The sequence below is a fragment of the Hipposideros armiger genome, unplaced genomic scaffold (genome assembly GCF_001890085.2).
Source record: "Hipposideros armiger isolate ML-2016 unplaced genomic scaffold, ASM189008v1 scaffold_624, whole genome shotgun sequence".
Classification (NCBI taxonomy): domain Eukaryota; kingdom Metazoa; phylum Chordata; class Mammalia; order Chiroptera; family Hipposideridae; genus Hipposideros; species Hipposideros armiger.
In genome coordinates this window covers 591540-611813 of record NW_017731974.1, presented here as the reverse complement: position 1 = coordinate 611813, position 20274 = coordinate 591540, and the positions used below count along the sequence as shown (strand labels likewise).

Genomic DNA, 20274 nt, shown 5'->3' with positions numbered 1-20274 from the left:
TAAACTGCACAGCAATAGTACACTGTGTATGTTTGGTTCCTATACATCTCAAGCTTTCTGAAACATTCCCAATTTCAACTATTCTACCTTTTATTGCATAAACTATCTCAGAAATGCCATTGTTTCAGAGTTCAAACTGCCTCTCAAATCTGTATGTGAAACAGAAAGCTTTTGGCAGATTATCTATCCAAGTCATAGCTGAGAAAATGCATTTGCTGTTACAATTTCCCAAACCAAAAGTATGAAAAGAATGTATTTCTGCCCTCAGGTAGCTTAGAACTTAAAATATAGCTAAAACAAGATGAGAGAGGAAAAGAGGAGGAGGAAATCAAGGAGTCTGGGGGAAAGGTTTCCTGATTCACACTACTTTGGTGCCTAGTGTCGCTTAAAGTACTAGAGATTCAGAATTCTTCTCTGTTACCACTTTTTGTGACCTTGTTGCCATATCTCCTTCAACTGAGGCCAGAGCTAGTGAGCATTTAATAGAAACAAATTGAGTGGTGTCGGGGCCCAAAGTGAAGTGGACTCTTCTTTGTAAGAAGCCATGTTTCATATAGTTTGCCCCAACAAAATCAGTTTCAAACACATTTTATACTGAACTCATTTTAGTACTTAACACTTCTTTCTTTTCTCCGGAAGTCCCTTCAAACTAGGGAGTCCTCCTTATTTATCTTTCTGACGCCATTACTTTGCCTCAAGTAGGCACTCAATAAAACAGTTCCTAGGACAGTGCTGTCCAGTAGAACTTTCTGCAAGGAGAGAAATATTCTCTATCTGTACTGTCCACATGCAGCTATTGAGCACCTGAAATGTAGCTCGTATAACTGAGGAAATAATCTTAATTAAAATTAAATGTGGCTAGTGGCTAATGGCAGTTGCAGTAAAGAGCATAATTCGAGAAGATGACTAACTGCTATCTCAGACTTAAAATGTCAAAATCCAAGCTGTGTCCCAACCACAGTCCACCCTCAAATGTCCTCCTTCTTCTCATCTCAGCAAAGGCTGAGATGGTCTTCACGGCCCTAGGTGAATCCCTACTTTACTCCCCTCACCATTCTGACCTCATTTCCTAACACTCACTTTTGATTGTCCCCTCTTAAACATACCAAACATATTTCCACCTCAGCCTTTGCATCTTTTCCTCTCTCTGCTGAGAATACTTTGCACCCATTTATCTTCAAAATTCACGCCCTTGCATCTCTGCTGTAGTGTCACAGAGCCCCTTCCTGACTGCATGTCCATGCACACAACATGCATGCACACACACTCACATGCTCCCTGTCTGCCGTACTCTCTTTTTCTCCGTAGCACTTACCCCACCTGACATATTGCATATAAGCCACAAGCCATTATCCACATTTTGAAATCTAAAAAGTTCTGAAAGCCTCAAGTTTATCACACTTCATTTGTTAGCAATACCTGGTATGGCTTGAACTCATTTGGTGATTAAAAAATGATCTGATTTGATGTGAGGCTGTTTTTATATTCATTCCATTTGGTATGAACTTTAATACATTTTACTTTAGACATTTTAATGTTCGATTACAGACCTGCAGGGTAGCACTATGTACCTTTCTAAAATCCAAACGTTCTGGATTTTCAGCATATCTGGCCCTAAAGTGGTTGGATAATAGACAGTAGACCTACATTCATTTTTGTGTGTTGTCACTTGTCTGCCACTATTTTGTTGCTTGTTCTCATAGCCTAAAACCATGTCTAGCATGTAGTAGACACTCAATACATATTTGTGAATAAATGAATGAATTTTTAAAAGTTTTTTCCTGTGAACTACAGGCTGAACTAGGTGACCACCTAATGTAATGGTTCCATCAGTCTCTAAAATTATATGGTCCTTTAGAAGAAAAGGAAAAAAATACATTTTATATTATCATATTTAGCTCTTCATTTCATCATAAATTACCAGTTTTAGAAATGTACAAATTGATCGATTTTGTATCTCTACAAAGTAATACTTCATTGTAGACTATTCTGAAATTTAGAAAAACAAGAAGAAGGTAAAAGAATCACTCATGATCCTACTTACTAGAAGTAAACAGCATACACAGCACTTTTTATGTGAATATAGATGACCTTAAAAAAAAAAGATTTAACTCTTCATAACCATTCATTTTTTAAAGGTTTCATTTTTCATTGACTGGATTTTGAATTGAATTTTTTACATCATTTTTAATCCTCACAAGGATCATATGAGGAAGGTACTAATTATTATCACTCCAGATGATCAGGATGAGGCACAGAGATGTAAAATAACTTGCCGAAGCTTGTATAGCTAGTAAGGAGGGTACTGGAATTCAAACAAGTAGTCTGATTCAAGAAAGGAGTTTTGTATGAGAGTTAGAATCTATCTAAATTAAAGAGGCAGGATCTGTAGGGCCTTGCCAAGTATAGGTATAAAAAAGCAATGATAATGGAATTTAATTCTTACATAAATTATCTAAAACCCAAGTCCTATAATAAAACCAAAGCCATTAATTCATTTACCTTTCAAAAAGGCTTTAATCATGAGAATTTTATGAAAGAGATTGCAAGCATAAAGAAGGACATAGAAACCATTAAAAAAAACACAGAAGAATACAATAACTGAAATGAAGTATACGTTAAAAGGAATCAACAGCAGATTAGATGAAGCAGAGGATCGAATCAGCAATTTAGAAGACAAGGTAGTAGAAAACACCCAATAGGAACAACAAAAAGAAAAAAAGAATTTTAAAAAATTAAGATAGTTTAAGGGACCTATGGGAAAACATCAAGCGTAACAACATTTGCATCACAGTAGTACCAGACGGAGAAGAGGGGGAGCAAGGGATCAAGAAGCTATTTGAAGAAATAATGACTGAAAACTTTTCTAACCTGGCGGAGGAAATAGACATACAAGCTCAGGTTGCACAGAGTCCCAAACAAGATGATCCCAAATACGCCCACACCATGACACATCATAATTAAGATGGCAGAGGTGAAAGACAAAGAGAGAATCTTAAAAGCAGCCTGAGAAAGACAAATAGTTACTTACAAGGGAGCTCCCATAAGACTATCAGCTGATTTCTCAACAGAAACTTTGCAGGCCAGAAGGGAATGGCAGGAAATATTCAAAGTGACGAAAAACAAGGGCCCACAACCAAGACTACTCTATCATCAAGGCTATCGTTTAAAATTGAAGGCAAGATAAAGAGCTTCCCAGATAAAAAGCTAAAGGAATTCATTACCACCAAGCCAGTATTACAAGAAATGTTAAAAGGACTTCTTTTAAGCAGAAGAAATGAGAAAACAAACATCAAAAATATGAATAATAAAATGATAATAACTATATACCTGTCAAAAATCACTTTAAATGTAAATGGGTTAAATGCTCCAATCAAAAGACACAGGGCAGCTAAGCAGATAAGAAAACAAGACCCATGCATATGCTGTCTACAAGAGACCTACCTCAGATCAAGAGACACACAAATACTAAAAATAAAGGGATAGGAAAAGGTATTTTGCACAAATGGAAATGAGAAAAAGTCTGGAGTAACAATACTTACATCAGAAAAAAATAGACTTTAAAAGGAAGACTATAATAAGAGACAAAAAAGGACATTACATAATAATAATAAAGGGATCACTCCAACAAGAGGACATCACCCTAGTAAACTTTTATGAACCTAATATAGGAGCACCTAAATGTATAAAACAAATATTGACCGACATAAAGTCAGAGATCAACAGTAACACTATTGTAGTAGGGGACTTCAACATCCCACTGACACCAATGGACAGATCTTCCAGACAGAAAATCAACATGGAAACAGTGGCCTTAAATGACACATTAGACCACATGGATTTAACTGATATTTTTAGAACATTTCATGCCAAAGCATCAGAACACACATTCTTTTCAAGTACACATGGTACATTTTCCAAGATAGACTACATATAAGGCCACAAAACAAGTCTCAGTAAATTTAACAAGATTGATATCATATCACGCATCTTCTCCGACCACAATGCTATGAAACTAGAAATCAATTACAAGAAAAAAACTGAAAACCACACAAACACATGGAGGCTGAATAACATGCTACTAAATAGCTACTGGGTCAAAACTGAGATCAAGGAGGAACTCAAAAGATATCTTGAGGGCCAGCTGAGTGGTGCGTTGGTTAAGAGTTGGCTTGGGATGCCAGCTTTGAGCAGCAGGGCCCCGGTTTGGATCCCACATGAGGGCCAGTGACACTGCCCTCTACAGCTAAGATGGTGAACAACAGCTCAACCTGGAGCTAGGATGCCGTGAGTCGCCGGCGACAGCGTAGGCTGCAGTGGTCTGCAGTGGGTTGCCATAAGCTACCGTAAGTGTCCGGCAGCCAGCGTGAGCGGCCAGCAGCCACTGTGAGCAGCTGTCCAGAGGCCGGCGACCAATCTGCCTCACCCAGGAAGAGTGCAGTAATAATACCAACATGGGCCAGCGAAACAACGTCTTTCACAGCTAGACTGAAGAACAGAAGGACAGCAACTTGTCTGTTCCCTTTTCTCGATTCCCCAGCACTGTTCTCCTCCCCCAATTCCCCAATAAAATCTTTAAAAAAAAAAAAAGATATCTTGAGACAAATGAAAATGAAAACACAACTGAAAATCTATGGGACACAGCAAAAGCAGTCCTAAGAGGGAAATTCATAGCAATGCAAGCCTACCTAAAGAAGCAAGAAAAATTTCAAATCAGCAGTCTATCTTTACACCTAAGGGAACTGGGAAAGGAACAGCAAACAAAGCCAAAAGTGAGTGCAAGGAAGGAAATAATAAAGATCAGAGTGGAAATAAATGAGACTAAAAAAAAAAGATCAGTGAAACCAAAAGCTGGTTTTTTGAAAAGATAAACAAAATTGACAAACCTTTAACCAGACTCATCAAGAAAAAAAGAGAGAGGACCCAAACAAATAAAATCAGAAATGAAAGAGGAGAAATGCAACTGACACCACAGAAATACAGAGGATTATAAGAAAATACCACAAGCAACTATACGCCAACAAATTTGACAGTCTGGAAGAAATGGATACTTTTCTAGAAGCATACAACCTTCCAAGGCTGAATCAAGAAGAAACAGAAAATCTGAACAGACCAATTACTACCAACAAAATCGAATCAGTAATCAACAAGCTCCCAGCAAACAAAAGTCCTAGACCAGATGGCTTCACAGGTGAATTTTACCAAACATTCAAAACAGAATTAACACCTATTCTCAAACTATTCCAAACAATCTAGGAGGCGGGAAGGTTCCCAAGCTCATTGTATGAGGCCCCAATTTCCTGATCCCAAAACCAGACAAAGACATTACAGGAATAGAAAACTATAGGCTGGTATCCCTAATGAACATAGATGCAGAAATCCTCAACAAAATATTAGCAAACCAAATTCATCAATACATTAAAAAAATCTTACACCACGATCAAGTGAAATTTGTTCCTGGTATACAAGGTGGATTCAATATCTGCAAATCAGTTAACATGATATACCACATAAACAAAACGAAAAGTAAAAATCGTATGGTCATATCAATATATGCAGAAAAAGCATTTGACAGAATCGAGCATCCATTTAGGATAAAAACACTCAGCAGAGTGGGAATAAGAGGGAACATATCTCAACATAATAAAAGCCATATATCACAAACCCATAGCTAATATCATAGTCAGTGGGAAAATGCTCAAAGTGTTCCCCTTAAGATCAGGAACAATACAGGGATGCCCATTTTCACAACTTTTTTTCAATACAGTACTGGAAGTTCTAGCCACAGGAGCCAAACTGGAGAAAGAAATAAAAGGCATCTAAATGGGAAAGGAAGACATAAAATTGTCATTATTTGCAGATGACATGATACTATATAGAGAGAAACCCAAAGATTTTACCAACAAACTATTAGAACTGATAAGTGAATTTAGTAAAGTAGCAGGATACAAAATTAATATTGAGAAATCAATTGCATTTTTACATACCAATAACCAACTATCAGAAAGAGAAATTAAGAAAATCCCATTTACAATTGCATCAAAAAATAAAATAAAATAGGAATAAATTTAATCAAGGAAGTATAAGACCTGTACTCAGAAAATTATAAGATATTGAAGAGAGAAATTAAAGAAGATACAAATAAATGGAAACATATACCTTGCTCATGGATAGGAAAAATCAATATAGTTAAAATGTCCATACTACCCAAAGCAATATATAGATTCAGTGCAATTCCTATCAAAATATTAATGGTATTTTTCATAGAACTAGAACAAATAATACTAAAATTTATAGGAACCATTAAAGACCCCAAATAGCCACAGCAATCCAGAGAAATAACAACAAAGCTGGAGGTATCACTCTACCTAATATCAGGATTATACTACAAGGCCAGGGCAGTCAAAGCAGCATAGTACTGGCAAAAAAACAGACACATAAATCAATGGGACAGAATAGAGAGCCCAGAATTAAATCCGCCCATATATGGTCATTTAATTTGTGACAAAGGAAGCAAGAATTAACATTGGGGTAACGACAGTCTATTTAATAAATGTTGCTGGGAAAACTGGACTGATACATGCAAAAAACTGAAACTGGACCACCGTTTATGCCATATACAAGAATAAACTCAAAATGGATTAAAAACTTAAGACCCGAAACCATAAAACTCCTAGAAGAAAATATAGGAAGTAAACTCTCAGACATTACCCTTAGTAATACTGATATATCTCCTCAGGCAAGGGAAACAAAAGAAAAAATAAACAAATGTGACTACATAAAATTAAAAAGGTTTTGCACAGCAAAGAAAACCATCAACAAAAAAAGACATCCTACTGAATGGAAAAAGATATTTGCCAATGACATAGCTAATAAGGGGTTAATATCCAAAATTTATTAAAAAAAAAAACTCATACAACTCAACACCAAAAAAAAACAAACAATCCAATTAAAAAATGGGCAGAGGACCTGAATAGACATTTATCCAAAGAGGATATACAGATGGCTCACAGACATATGAAAAGATGCTCAACATCACTAATCATCAGAGAAATGCAAATAAAACCACAATGACATACCAGCTTACCCTGGTCAGAATGACTATCATCAATAAATCAACAAACAACAAGTGCTGGCGAGGATGTGGAGAAAAGAGAACCTTTGTGCACTGTTGGTAGAATTGCAAATTGGTGTAGCCACTATGGGAAACAGTATGGAGTTTCCTCAAAAACTTAAAAATAGAACTACCTTATGATCCAGCAGTTCCACCCCTGGGTATTTATCCAAAGAAATTCAAAACACTAATTCGAAAAAATGTATGCACCCCTATGTTTATTGCAGCGCTATTCACAATAGCCAAGATATGGAAACAACCGAAATGCCCATCAATAGACCACTGGTTAAAGAAATTGTGGTATATATACACAGTGGAGTATTACTCAATCATAAAAATGATATCTTACCATTTGCAACAACATGGGTTTACCTAGATGGTATTATGCTAAGTGAAATAAGTCAGACCGAGAAAGACAAATACCATATGATCTCACTTATATGTGTAATCTAAAGAACAGAATAAATCAGCAAAACAAAACATAAATAGACTAATAGATACAGAGAACAAACTGATGGTTGCTAGATGGAAGGGGGATTGGGGGATAGGTGAGAAAGAAAGGGATTAGAAAGTACAAATTGGTAGTCACAAAATAGTCCTGGGGATGTGAAATACAGTATAGGGAATATAATCAATAATGTTGTAAAGACTATGTAGGGTGACAGGTGGGTACTGAACTTATCAAGGGGATCACTTCATAGATTATATAAATGACTAAGCACTGTGCTGTACACCTGAAACTAACATAAAATAATATTGAATGTCAACTGTAATTAAATGTGTGTGTGTGTGTGTGTGTGTGTGTGTGTGTGTGTGTGTGTGTGTGTGTGTATAGTCACAGGATGTGAAGTACAGCATAGGGAATATAGTCAATGGCATTGTAATAACTATGTACAGTGTCAGATGGGTAATTGACTTGTTGGGGTTGTCACTTTGTAAGGGGCATAAATGTCTAATCATTATGTTGTTTTTGTACACCTGAAACTAATAAAAAAAATAAAATAAAAAAGGCTTTTTTATATTGCTGGATGGATTTTTTTTTTCTTTTTGCCTAATTGCACTAAATGTGCATTACTTAACAAAAAGGGAAAACTGGCAGTAAAAGCAATTCTAAATATTCTTCTACCAAGACATTCTCAGAGGGTAGCAGTACTGGAAAAATCAGCTTTATATTTAATTATATCTAAATTAGGGCCTTTACACTTTTTAATTTAGCTTGTATAATATAATGATGCAGTTTTCTTGTTAAAAGATGCTTCTTTGGCCCGATGGCATTAGAGAAGGCTCTACTAATCTAGTCTAACCCCTCATGTTATGATGAGGACACAGAGATCCAGGTAGCAGCAGTGAGATCCTAAAAGTGGTTGAAAAGCAGCAGAGCCAAGGACATTAAGTGCTTGATCTTTGAAGCAGATTTGTCATGTGGTTTTTCTTGGGGCGATTACAGTAATTTTTAACCTGAAAATCATTAGAAACTAATTAGATTCCAAGAAGCCAGTCTAATGTGCTAAGGCTTTCTTTCTCATTCTCTTTGTTTGCCTAGGTATTTTGATAATAACACCTAATATTTGTATAGCACTTTTCAATTTTAAAAAACATCTTTATATTTTTCATCTCACTTGACTCTTACAACATTGTCAGGTAAGAAAATACTCTCACCCTATAGATGAGGAAACTGAAGCTAAAGGAAATTTAACAATTTATGCAAATTGTGTAAGTAGATGGCAGAGGCAAATCTGAACACAGGCCTTCCGACTCCAGAGCTTTGGCTTTTTTTTTTAGTTTCAGGTGTACAAAACAATGTAATAGTTAGACATTTACACCCCTCACAAAGTGATAACCCCCCTCCTCCAATCTGTTACCCTTCTGACATCATATATAGGTATTACAGTTTCATCGACTATATTCCCTATGCCAACTCCAGAGCTTATGTTCTTTCTACTCTGTCCAGCTTTACATGGTTGGGAGTTGCTGAAAGTTGCTTAAGGGTTTTTGTTTTTTGTTTTTTAAGTCAGTTTATTGTCATGTCACATCACTATTTAAAGGAGGTCTTTGGTCAGCCTTTTGTTATGTGAATAACAATGTCTTAAATTAATAATGGCTACCATATCCTGAATACCTGCTGTGAGCCACGGTATTGTGGTAGGTACTTACTACACCTGACTCTGACTCGCATAACCTGTGAGGTATTGCTACTATCCCCATTTTAGAAATGAAGTTATACTACTTCCAGTAAGTAACTTACCTGGGATTAAAACTTCAGTCAGTTTGCCTCCAAAGCTTCAACTTTTCAGCTTTGCCCAAGATTCAGATTTCCTTAAAGGCGAACATTGCATATGATATGCTTAAAGCAATATCATTCTTTGTTTGCTTTCTGAATTACATGGGCGTTTGTATTTACATATTCACATCTCCATTTAATGACACAGAAATTGAAAAAATAATACTATTGGTTCAGAAGCTCATGAAATTAAAAAAGAAGGCAGGGAAGATAAATCAGTAGTGTATATGCAAATATCATTGCTAGATGGCAGGGTAAGTTTTTTTTTTTCTTTATATTGGGCTGTCGGAAAAGTCATGACGTATTTTTTTCTGTTTTTCGCTGCAAAAATGCATCATGACTTTTCCAACAACCCAATAATAATATTAACTACTAATGGACACTTCTTTTTGAGATATAATTGACATATAACCTTATATTAGTTTCAGGTGTCTAAATGACACTTTTTAACAAAATTAATATAATCCATGTGACCTACGCACCTTAAGTGGAAATATTTCGGACGTATGTTCAAGCTAATGGCATTCATTATATTGTCTTCTAAAACTTGATCTTCTTTAATTACTAGTTAGGTTCAGTATATATTTTTTTTATTTAAATGTGATTTTATTCTTTTTTTAATATCACTTTTGCCTTTTAAATTTCTTAGAAGAATCTTCGTAGCTATTACCAAAACTGAGCAAGACTACTCTTCAGGCCCCTTTTTATATGAAATTGTTTGGAAGGGTTGTTTTCATTGAGGTGATTTTTTAATTTGCCACAGGTGTGCAGGAAGTTACCGGCTGTGTGAACTCAGTTTGCCAAGCCCTCCTGGGGAGACAGAGGAAAGACCTGTCCAGTTGTTTATTAGCTGAAAAGCAGGTTCTCCACTCGCTTCAGGTGGAGAAATGGGCCTCCAGCCTTCCCAAGTCCTGATGTGCAAAAGAAAGCCTCTGATTTACAGAGTGGAAGCTTATCAGGTTCTGAAGTCCTCCCTAGTTCCGGGGGCCAGGCCCTCACATGGTATTGTCCTCCTTTGTTTCAGCTGAAGGTGTTGCCCCAAACAGGAAGGTCTAGGCAATCAGGTGTTTGACAATAGTGGAAGGTTCTCACTGAGGTTGAACGTATTAAGTTGAATTTCTAAGTAAGTCTGAAGAGTATGCAGTTCACATCCTATAATTTTATGCTGTTGCATATCTTAAGTAGATCAGTATCTTCAAGTGAAAGTTTCAAAGGCAGCATGGACTGGACCTTTATGTTAATCAAGAAGACACAGTTATCAAGTAGCATCCTCTCATTATTTTAGCTATTGCATGTCCCATTTTGAAGTTTATTCTTATCTTTTTTAATCTAGGTCGAACTGGAAGGTACACTCTAATAGAAAAATGGAGAGATACTGAAAGACATTTGGCACCTCATGAAAATCCTATCATATCCTTAAACAAATGGGGGCAGTATGCTAGTGATGTGCAACTTATTTTACGTCGAACGGGGCCATCTCTCAGTGAGCGACCCACTTCAGATAGTGTGGCTCGAATTCCTGAAAGAACTTTATACAGGCAAAGTTTGCCCCCCTTGGCTAAACTGAGGCCTCAGATTGACAAGTCAATCAAAAGGAGAGAACCTAAAAGAAAATCATTGACATTTACAGGAGGTGCCAAAGGATTAATGGAAATTTTTGGAAAAGGTAAAGAAACGGAATTTAAGCAAAAGGTGCTGACTAACTGCAAAACAACAGCAGATGAGTTAAAAAAGCTGATCCGTTTACAGACAGAGAAGCTTCAATCCATTGAGAAAGAGCTAGAATCAAATGAAATAGAAATACGATTTTGGGAGCAAAAATACAATTCTAACCTTGAAGAGGAAATTGTCCGCCTGGAGCAAAAGATCAAAAGAAATGATGTAGAAATTGAAGAGGAAGAATTTTGGGAAAATGAATTACAAATTGAACAGGAAAATGAAAAACAGCTAAAGGATCAACTTCAAGAAATAAGGCAGAAAATAACAGAATGTGAGAGCAAATTAAAGGGCTATTTGGCTCAGATCCAGACTATGGAAAACGGTCTTGAAGCAGAAAAATTGCAACGGGAAGTCCAGGAGGCACAAGTCAATGAAGAAGAGGTTAAAGGAAAGATTGGTAAGGTCAGAGGGGAAATTGACATTCAAGGCCAGCAGAGTCTGAGGCTGGAAAACGGTATTAAAGCTGTGGAACGATCTCTTGGACAAGCAACCAAACGATTACAGGTAAGAACATTTTTATACTGTTTCATCTGTTTAAAGGAATCAATATGTTCTTGACATCTTCTTTAATGATTGTCCATTTTGTCTTACATTTAAAGCCAGAAACCTACCTTAGTTTATAACTTTTTTAGAATTCTTGTGACTTACAATAAAGCTTAGATGTGAAACCAGGACAAAGACGAGAGCTAAAGCCACACTGATCCTTGTTCCAGCGAAGGTGCTCTGGTACTGTGGCAATTGCAGCATTAGGTAATTGGATATAGGAGAACAGAATCTCAGAGCTGGAATGGACACTAATGATGAGATAGTGAATCTGACCTTCTCCTTTTAGAGATAGAGAAACCAAAACTGAAAGAGATTACCAAGGATTGGTTTACCAAGGATTGTGTGGCTAGTTGGCTGCTTATCTGTCACTTCTCCATTGTTGCTAACCCCATCTTCTTTCCTGAGATGTAAATAGTCCCCTTTCTTTCTCCCCTCTCCAGGTTTACCCTCCTCTGCCTTCCTAGGGAGAGGAGCACAAAGTTCCTCCAATTTTCCCACTCGCTCGTTCACGTACAAGAACATGTATATTTTTCCTCTTAGACCCTGAGCAATCAACCTACATTTCTTGGGTACTCACTCATGAAAAGACAATGTGGTGACGTTATTAGAGTGCAAGAGGTACCCGTCCCTAACAGATGACATGAGAAAGATACACAATTGATATGGCTACTTAAATATAATTAAAATTATATGATATTCAATAAAGCTGTTTAAAAATATTAAGTAAATTTAAAATTCTGTTTTTAGTCACAGCTGGTCACATTTCAAGTGCTCAGTAATCTAGTGGCTACTTTATTGGACAGTGCTGGTTTAGAAACTGCTATTCAAAGTGCAACCCACGTGGCTCCAGGTCACACTCATTAGAAATTCACAATCTAGATTATAACAATATCTCCATATAGTACCTGTGCACACTGAAGTTTGAGAAGAGCTGCTTTAGAATATGAACAGTTGTGAAACAGAAAGCTGAGGTTTTAGGAAGAACCTATGTGATTTCTCTGTCATTAACTGTAATGAAAGGTAAAACTGCCTCCCAGAGTTTGAAAATCAGGAATTTCTCATGCAGTAAAAGGTTGTTAACCTGTGATTTGTTAGTATTTTACTGTTTGGATTCATTTTGACACTTAAGGGTACAATTGGAAATTGTGTTGCCTTTGATATTATAGGAAACACTAATTTATGATAATCAGTATGAGTAAATCCCACTATCTGTTGAAAGGTATCTAATAGTCAAACTAGTAATATATCTCCAAGTACCCCCCCCGCCCCTCAAAGTGAATGAAACAACCACTCTTTCCTACAGCCTCTCCCCTGCCCCTACCAAATCCTTCAGACACACCCAGCCTGGGTGGGGCCTTGCCACTTGTCCTTATGGTGCAGGAAAGGAGAGAAAGAGGAGAAAGTCCTTTAAACCGTAGACTGCCTGCCTCTCCTTGATTTTGGACCTTTCTAGCTGTCCAAAGTTAATCTCCTCTCTTTAGGGCTCTCCAGTTCTCAGAACTGTCTTCGTCAAGGATTTAAAAACCTCATAGTGAAAATCTTGTGGGAATCTTGCTTTCCTTGTTCTATAATGTAAATCTCAGTAACGGATCTCATGAGAACATAAACAGTTTACAAAAAAACACGAACTCTGACTCTCATGGACCAAATGACTATTCATTTTACAGTCAACTTTGAAGTGGACACTAGGGAAATTGAATTGTGACCCACTTAGCACGAGCACTGTGAACATGGGCTGGGATGGAAACCAGTATTTTATTGATGAAAGTTCATAGGCATATATTGATTTCATCAGGTGCATAGTGTATTGCTAACAGAGGAAAGCATCATATGTAAGAGGCCAGACTGAGGCAGCTGTCATCCTTTATTTGCTTATTGTTTGGTCCGTGCCATGGAGAGAAAGTGACATCCTCAGCCCCTTGTATCGATAGAAGCCAGATTTGTTAAATGTACTCTTGTGAAAGCAAGTATCCCATATTCAGACCCGGTAGCAGATGGACTGTCTCCAGGGTATCTTCTTGTCTTTTAACTGGCCAATATTGAATCCTCAAATTAAAAAAAAATAATTTTAACTTCGATCTAGGACAAAGAACAAGAGCTGGAGCAGTTGACTAAAGAGCTGCGGCAAGTCAACCTCCAGCAGTTTATCCAGCAGACAGGGACAAAAGTTACCGTTCTGCCAGCAGAGCCCACTGAAGTGGAGGCCTCACATGCAGACATAGAAAGGGGTAAGATGTTGAGAAATCTGCTTTTGTTTTTTGTTTCTTTGTTTTTACTTTATTCTCACTAGTTAACTTGGAATAAACGTCTTGCATTCAGTAAAACTATTATCCTACCATCCAAAGCTAATTCTTGGGCCACTATAAAAATATTTTTGATGTACTTACTATTTCTGGGGAAAATCAATAATATTTAGGTTTTTTTCTTTACTTAAATGAGCATGAAATCACCAAATTGTATATCATTTTCCTGAAGTCTGTATGAGTCATACTCTATTTGAGTTCTAGCTTCTCCCTGTTCCTCATGCCCCTTCTTCTCCTAAAATTAATTTCTGCTAATATGTAAAAGACACTTCTAGATCTGTATATGCATATAGTCTGAACAACCAAGAAAAAGAAGCAAAATGCTCACCTTCATAAAAAGATCATTAACATGCAAATCACTGAAAACTTGGTTTAATGACTCAGAGAGAGAGTCAAGCAGAGTAAGCTTTCTCCCCTCGCCCCAGGACCACAGGGGATTGTGATTGTTACATGTTCTTTGATTCTTTAAGGCAGAGAAACTTACTGTTTTTCATATTGCTAAGTACATCAAGTGGAGTACATCCAATGACTTTTCTTGGTTTCCTATTTAGAGGCACCTTTCCAGTCGGGGTCCCTGAAGCGGCCTGGCTCATCTCGGCAGCTCCCCAGTAATCTTCGTATTCTACAGAATCCTATCTCATCTGGTTTTAACCCTGAAGGCATATATGTATAACGTTCTGTGTCTTTAGGGGAGAGACCAATAAAGGTACCAACAACAGTGAAAATCTTTTCTTTGATTTGTGCCAATGATGAACAGAGGATATATTTCACAAGCCACTGTATCTTTTTTTCTGTCCTAAATTGCATACCACTTGGAGCCATACCCTGTGCACTGATGCTAAAGAACAAAGAAACTGTGTTTTCACACATCAACAGTGTTGACGTTTTTATCTAGCAGCTGTAATGCAAAGCCTTCATTTTTATTTGTAGCATTTTGAGAGCATTAGGAAAGTATTATACTGTGTGTCTACATAAATAAAATCGTGACTTAAGAGTGAAGAGGAATATGTGACTGGCTTAGTTTAATTTATTCCATGTAATCAGTTAATGTGTGAATGCTGATGTTTTAATATTTTTATTACTACTTATCCTGTGACTGAATTACATTGTGTATTGTGTGATTATAACTTTGTGCGCACGTTGCCAGACTCCACCCATATATTACTGATTTATAGCTACACATGCAACATAGGGTGCTTCACCATCAAAACTAACTCCACAAGAACCCACTTGCATTTATTTTGTGACCCCATCATACATAGCCATTGCTTAATTAGGTGAAGTAATTCAGGTTTTCTAATTAATCTGGAGTTTAATCTTTTCTTTACAATATTCCCAGTATATGAATGACCACATATCAGAACAGAAATATTTTCATGAGGTAAATTGTATGTTAAAAGGTTTGCAGTCCCTCAGACACTGCTGAACAAAGATGTGATTGTTGACTATATCTCTCCAAACAGGCATGGGGTTTCCTGACACATGATGTGTTGTGTTTCCGCCCTGCCTTATCATGTTACTCTCATGGATCCTCAGAGTTGCCATAATACATAAGTTAAAGATACCTGAGGATCAGGGCAGTCTACTTCAGGAAGGTCGCTTTAAGTGGCATATTTTTTAAATAACCCACTTCGTAGGTATGGTCTTTTGGTGTGAGGTACCTGAGTAAGGTATTGCTTGCACATAAGTTACTCTGTACGTTATGAACTATTGCAGTTTCTCCAATCACTTAGGTAGAGAGAAAGTGGATTGGAGTTAGGTACTTTTTACCAAGGAAATAAAGTTAAACTCGGTGTTTGTTTTCATTTTTGAGCTTGACTTTTACAGGACATTAATCTCCATTTGTACATGTATTTTCTTCTTTATAAAACCAAAAATGAGTCAGCACCCCTCCCATGAGTACTGATCTAACTAAGATTCACAGGTAATATCTGGACAGAGTGATCAGATACTTCTTAGTCATTTTTACGTTCCCTCTGATCAAAATTTGGTACAACATAATTAAGACCTTAATCTGAAATTTAAAGTTTTTAATTCTGAGGAGAATACATTCTCTGTATTATTTACATGCAACAAAGTAACAGTGGATTAGTATATTCATGCAATGGTAACAATAAAAAGATGTAAGTTATATCTTATGCATGAGGGCAACTTTGAATGTTTTAAAACATTTGACTTATTTTTGGTCTAAAGAATGCTAATAATGCTGCTATATTTAGGTCTCCAATGAAAAATTTTAAGAATGGCTATGAAAATACATAGAAGCTTCTAGAGGACTGAAAGTAATAATGCAGAGTTGCCTTTTCTAGTCCAGCTAAATGGCAGATCTCAACTAAAGATATTATTTTCTTTGGGTTCTTGGAGTTATTGAGTTGACCTTGCCATTATACTATTTTACAAATAACTTGAGAAATAAATGATTCTTACCTAAATAACCGCAACCTGTACACATTTGCTCTCAATTTATAATAGTCATTTCATATCTACGTGTAATTAAAAATTAGAATTTTAAAAACTCAAAATAATTTGTAGATTTTATGATAATGATTTATGTATGCCTGATATATGCCTTATTTTTAAAGGGTTCCATCCTATACTAAGAGTCATTTTTTTATTGTTGTTCAGAGAAATTGTGATCTTATTCACAAAGAAAAACACTTTTTGTAAAATGATCACCTTCTATTTGAATCAAAATGTTAAACTAAAGCTATATTAAACTTTGCAACTATAAATTGCGAAGATGCCTTGGCATGCCATGAGAAATGTAAGTCAATATCCAAATTAATCGTTGTAAATTACTCTTAGCATTAACCTAATAACTCTAAAGAGAGACTGGCAGCATCCTTCCAACTCGTAGCAGTGTTGGGTTCCCCCGGCCCAGTATCATAGATAGTAACTTCTCTGACAACTTTATCCAAATGTTCAAGCTGCCAAATAATCTTTACGGACCTAATTACAGATAGAAATACCATTTCCTAGATAAGAAGAGTATATAAGTGTGAATTTGATGAATACATTGAACAGCTGTACTTTTTAATCAGTTATATTACTTCTGGAAGCACACCTCTAAGAAATGTTTTCTAAGGCTTTTTATAAAATAGGGTGAAGAAAACTCATTTCTCTAGAACATCTTAAAAATGTTTTAGTCATTTTTATCCATTGTGAATACAAATGAGTTAGATTAAGTGCCACATCTTTGGATACCTTTTGGGGCGGTGGGGCGGGTGGTGACAATGGTATACAAAAATACCAAATATAAAATTTTGCATCTGGGAAAATATTCAGGTTCTAAATACTGAATTGGATGACAAGGTTTATATATATATAATACTGCAAGTTGTTTTATTGTGATTTTCTACAAGTATTAAATACATTAAAAGATTATTTTTTTTAACCAAGTGATAATCTGAAATAGCATTACTATATTTGAACCTTTGAGTATCTGTCACCTCAGAGAATGATCTGTAATGGGTTGCCTCAGTCCTTTTGTTGTTCTTATGAGACATTTTGGTTTGTTAGCATTTGTTTTTTGTCTTGATGCACAGGGAATTTATATGTGAGACTTCGGCTGGTATTAATAGGAGTTAACCATTTAATTCCCACAGTTATCACTAAACTAGTCATTAATTCCCATAGTTCAAATTCATCATAAACTCAAGCTAAAATAAGATTGATGCTATAAAAAATACAGAATTTATGGTGTGAAGTGCGAATTTTAACAGTGAAGAAGAGCAAATAAGCACCTGCTTCCAGAGAATAAATAAAATTTTTACCTGTATTAAAAGAAAATTTTCTTTGTGGATAAGAGCAAAACAGTCCTTTGAGAAAAGAAATTCATTAAAACCATTTCTATGAACATATTTCCAAATTAGAACTATAATAATGGATTGAGGAAATAATATGGAAAAGGCAAAAACTCTTGATTTCAGGTGTGCAGAGGGCGTGGACAGTTCCCTATGTGCATTGCCTTTGAAAATTGGGCCTTAATTTATATGTAAATAACAATGCTGTGTTCACATCCCTCTTCCACCTTCTAAAGTTGTCTTTATTTAGTCTGTATTGTATAAAATTTAGCTCATAAGTATTACTTTTATATTATGTCCATTTTTTTAATTGCATGTTTATACTATTTGCTACAGTATTTTTAAGTTCTGGGTGAAGGCCATCAGCTGTATGGAGAAGACAAAACAATCACTATTTATTCAGTATTGCTGCTTTACATTTCCATAATAAGCTTTCAATGCCAGGACAGTGACTGCTTGAAAGCTGCAGGAGCTCTATTCCAATGCATTTTATATATTTTTAGAAACCAAATAAATGCAGATAACTATTTAGTATACTAATTATATTAAACCAGCAGAAATATAAAGGCAATAAAGTATATGCATATATATGGGGGGAAGGGAAAGATTAAAAAATAGGTTTAAAGCCAGACATGGTGATAGCCCTAAATATATTTCTCAATCTGTCTCTCTTTATTGACCCAAGGAGGATTTGAGTTGCTGCAGCTTTAAACAGAAAATTGCCACGTTCACTAATTGTGGACACAGAAATATGCTTTTAGTACTGCTTTGCTTATGTACAAATATCTGTAATCTGTATTATATGTAATTATTATTTTCTTTTGACTTTCACTTCAAAATGTATATTTTCTGATTATTATCATGAGCTGTAAAACAAAGATCAATATCTGATATTCTCCCAAATAATAAATTTTCAGGATTAATTGGGGCATTACATTGCTGGTTTGTTTCTTATGTATTTCATATTTTTAAATATAATCTTATTTACTTTAAAAGCTGCCAAAGACTATAGGTTGCACATCAATAACACAAGACTACATTTTTCTAAAAGTAATGTTAATTATTATAACTAAAGCATTATCTATTACTGAAAAGGTAGCTGCTTCATCCAAGTGAAACTGAATAAGTGGACCTTGATCAAGAAATTATACATATGATAATAGTATGTTACAAAAGCAAAAATAAAAAGAAATTTAAAATGTTATTCTGTGTCCTAGTTGAGGGGACTTTTAGCATTTTCATTATCCATCCTGCCCTCCTCTAAAGTCATATGTTTTGTTAATGGCAGAGCAAGAAATCAAAACTGCTGTTTACTTGACTCTTCCTCTGCTGCCCACTCCACATATTTGTGCTGCCTCCCTTAAGAAAGACCCATGAAGCCCCATGAAATGGGCATAAACCCGCTGAACTCGTTCATGCTCTGCAGACATTTAGTGAGCCTGCCGTTGGCCAGACTGAAACTAATGTGATGGGCTTTTCACCTCAAGGAGGTTACAGTCTAACAAGTGCCATTAAAGGAACAAGAACAGAGTCCATGGAGACACACCAGGAGGGCTTTTCCCCAGGTGTTGGCAAGCCCTGGAGAAGGCACTTTAACCGCAGAAGGCTGTCTGGCACAAAGATGGGAAGATGAAGAGCCTCTCAGGCTGTGACCAGACAGTAAAGGGTTGGGGACGACTGAGAGAAAAAGTGGATAGGTCATGAAGGGTCTTGGTTGCCATGAGAAGGACTTTGGACTTTATCCTGAGTGCCATGGATGAGTTTTAGCATGGAAGTGAAATGTTCAAGTTAGCCTATTAAGAAGATCCTTCTGGCTGGCATTGTGGAGAAATGGCTGAAAGAGGAGCAAGACTAAAGGCAGGAAACCCTCCTAAGTCATTCATTGTGCAGTGAGATGCTTCAAAGCCTCATCAAACATGTTTGCATCCCCATGAAGCCCTATGACACCCAGGTTTGCCAGGAGATCTGGGTAGGGATGGGGTTGATGGGCTTCACCATTTACAAAAATCAGGGGTGCTGATACAAGTAAAGCTTTGAGAGCTTCAAGTCCTGCACCTGCTCATGGTCATCATTAACCAGCTTTACCTGGAGTGACATCAGGTGGAATGTCAGCCTGGCTGTAAATTTCAGCAAGCTCTGTTAGATGGGAACGTGGAACATTGCTGTATGCTGTAGAAGGGCCATTTCCCTTGTGTCATGAATAAATGTACCTGTAAGATTAAAAGAGAGAGAGAGAGAGTAGAGGCAAGAAAGGCCACTTAAAAAGACTGCAGGAGTCCAGGCCAGAGATGGTGACCTGAACCAAGAAAGTAGCTGTTGGGGTTTATATAATAACAAATTTTTATTGAGCACCTACTTTGTGCAAGGAGAAGAAGAGAACAAAACAGGTTGTAGACATCCTAAGTAGACAGTAGCAAAAGGACTTGCTGTTTATATGGTGGGGGCAGAAGAATCAAAGAACTCCAAGCATTTGAGAGCCATCCACACCCTTAAGTGGCTGGTGGAAAC

At 36.5% G+C, this 20274-nt stretch overlaps 1 protein-coding gene and 1 pseudogene across 3 annotated transcripts in view; both read left to right on the top strand.

Annotated features, from left to right (window-relative positions):
- The window catches only part of RASSF8 (Ras association domain family member 8), a 103793-nt gene extending 85093 nt beyond the window's left edge, over nt 1-18700 (top strand). For all 3 annotated transcript variants that reach the window (XM_019625403.1, XM_019625400.1, XM_019625401.1), the window contains 3 exons: nt 10729-11618; nt 13744-13888; nt 14515-18700. In XM_019625403.1, the coding sequence (XP_019480948.1) occupies nt 10729-11618; nt 13744-13888; nt 14515-14636 (1157 nt within the window). In that variant the 3' untranslated portion in view covers nt 14637-18700. The remainder of the gene's footprint in view (nt 1-10728; nt 11619-13743; nt 13889-14514) is intronic.
- A 650-nt stretch (nt 18701-19350) lies between these two features.
- Nucleotides 19351-19890, top strand: LOC109372318 (6.8 kDa mitochondrial proteolipid pseudogene; annotated as a pseudogene).
- The last annotated feature ends 384 nt before the right edge of the window (nt 19891-20274 follow it).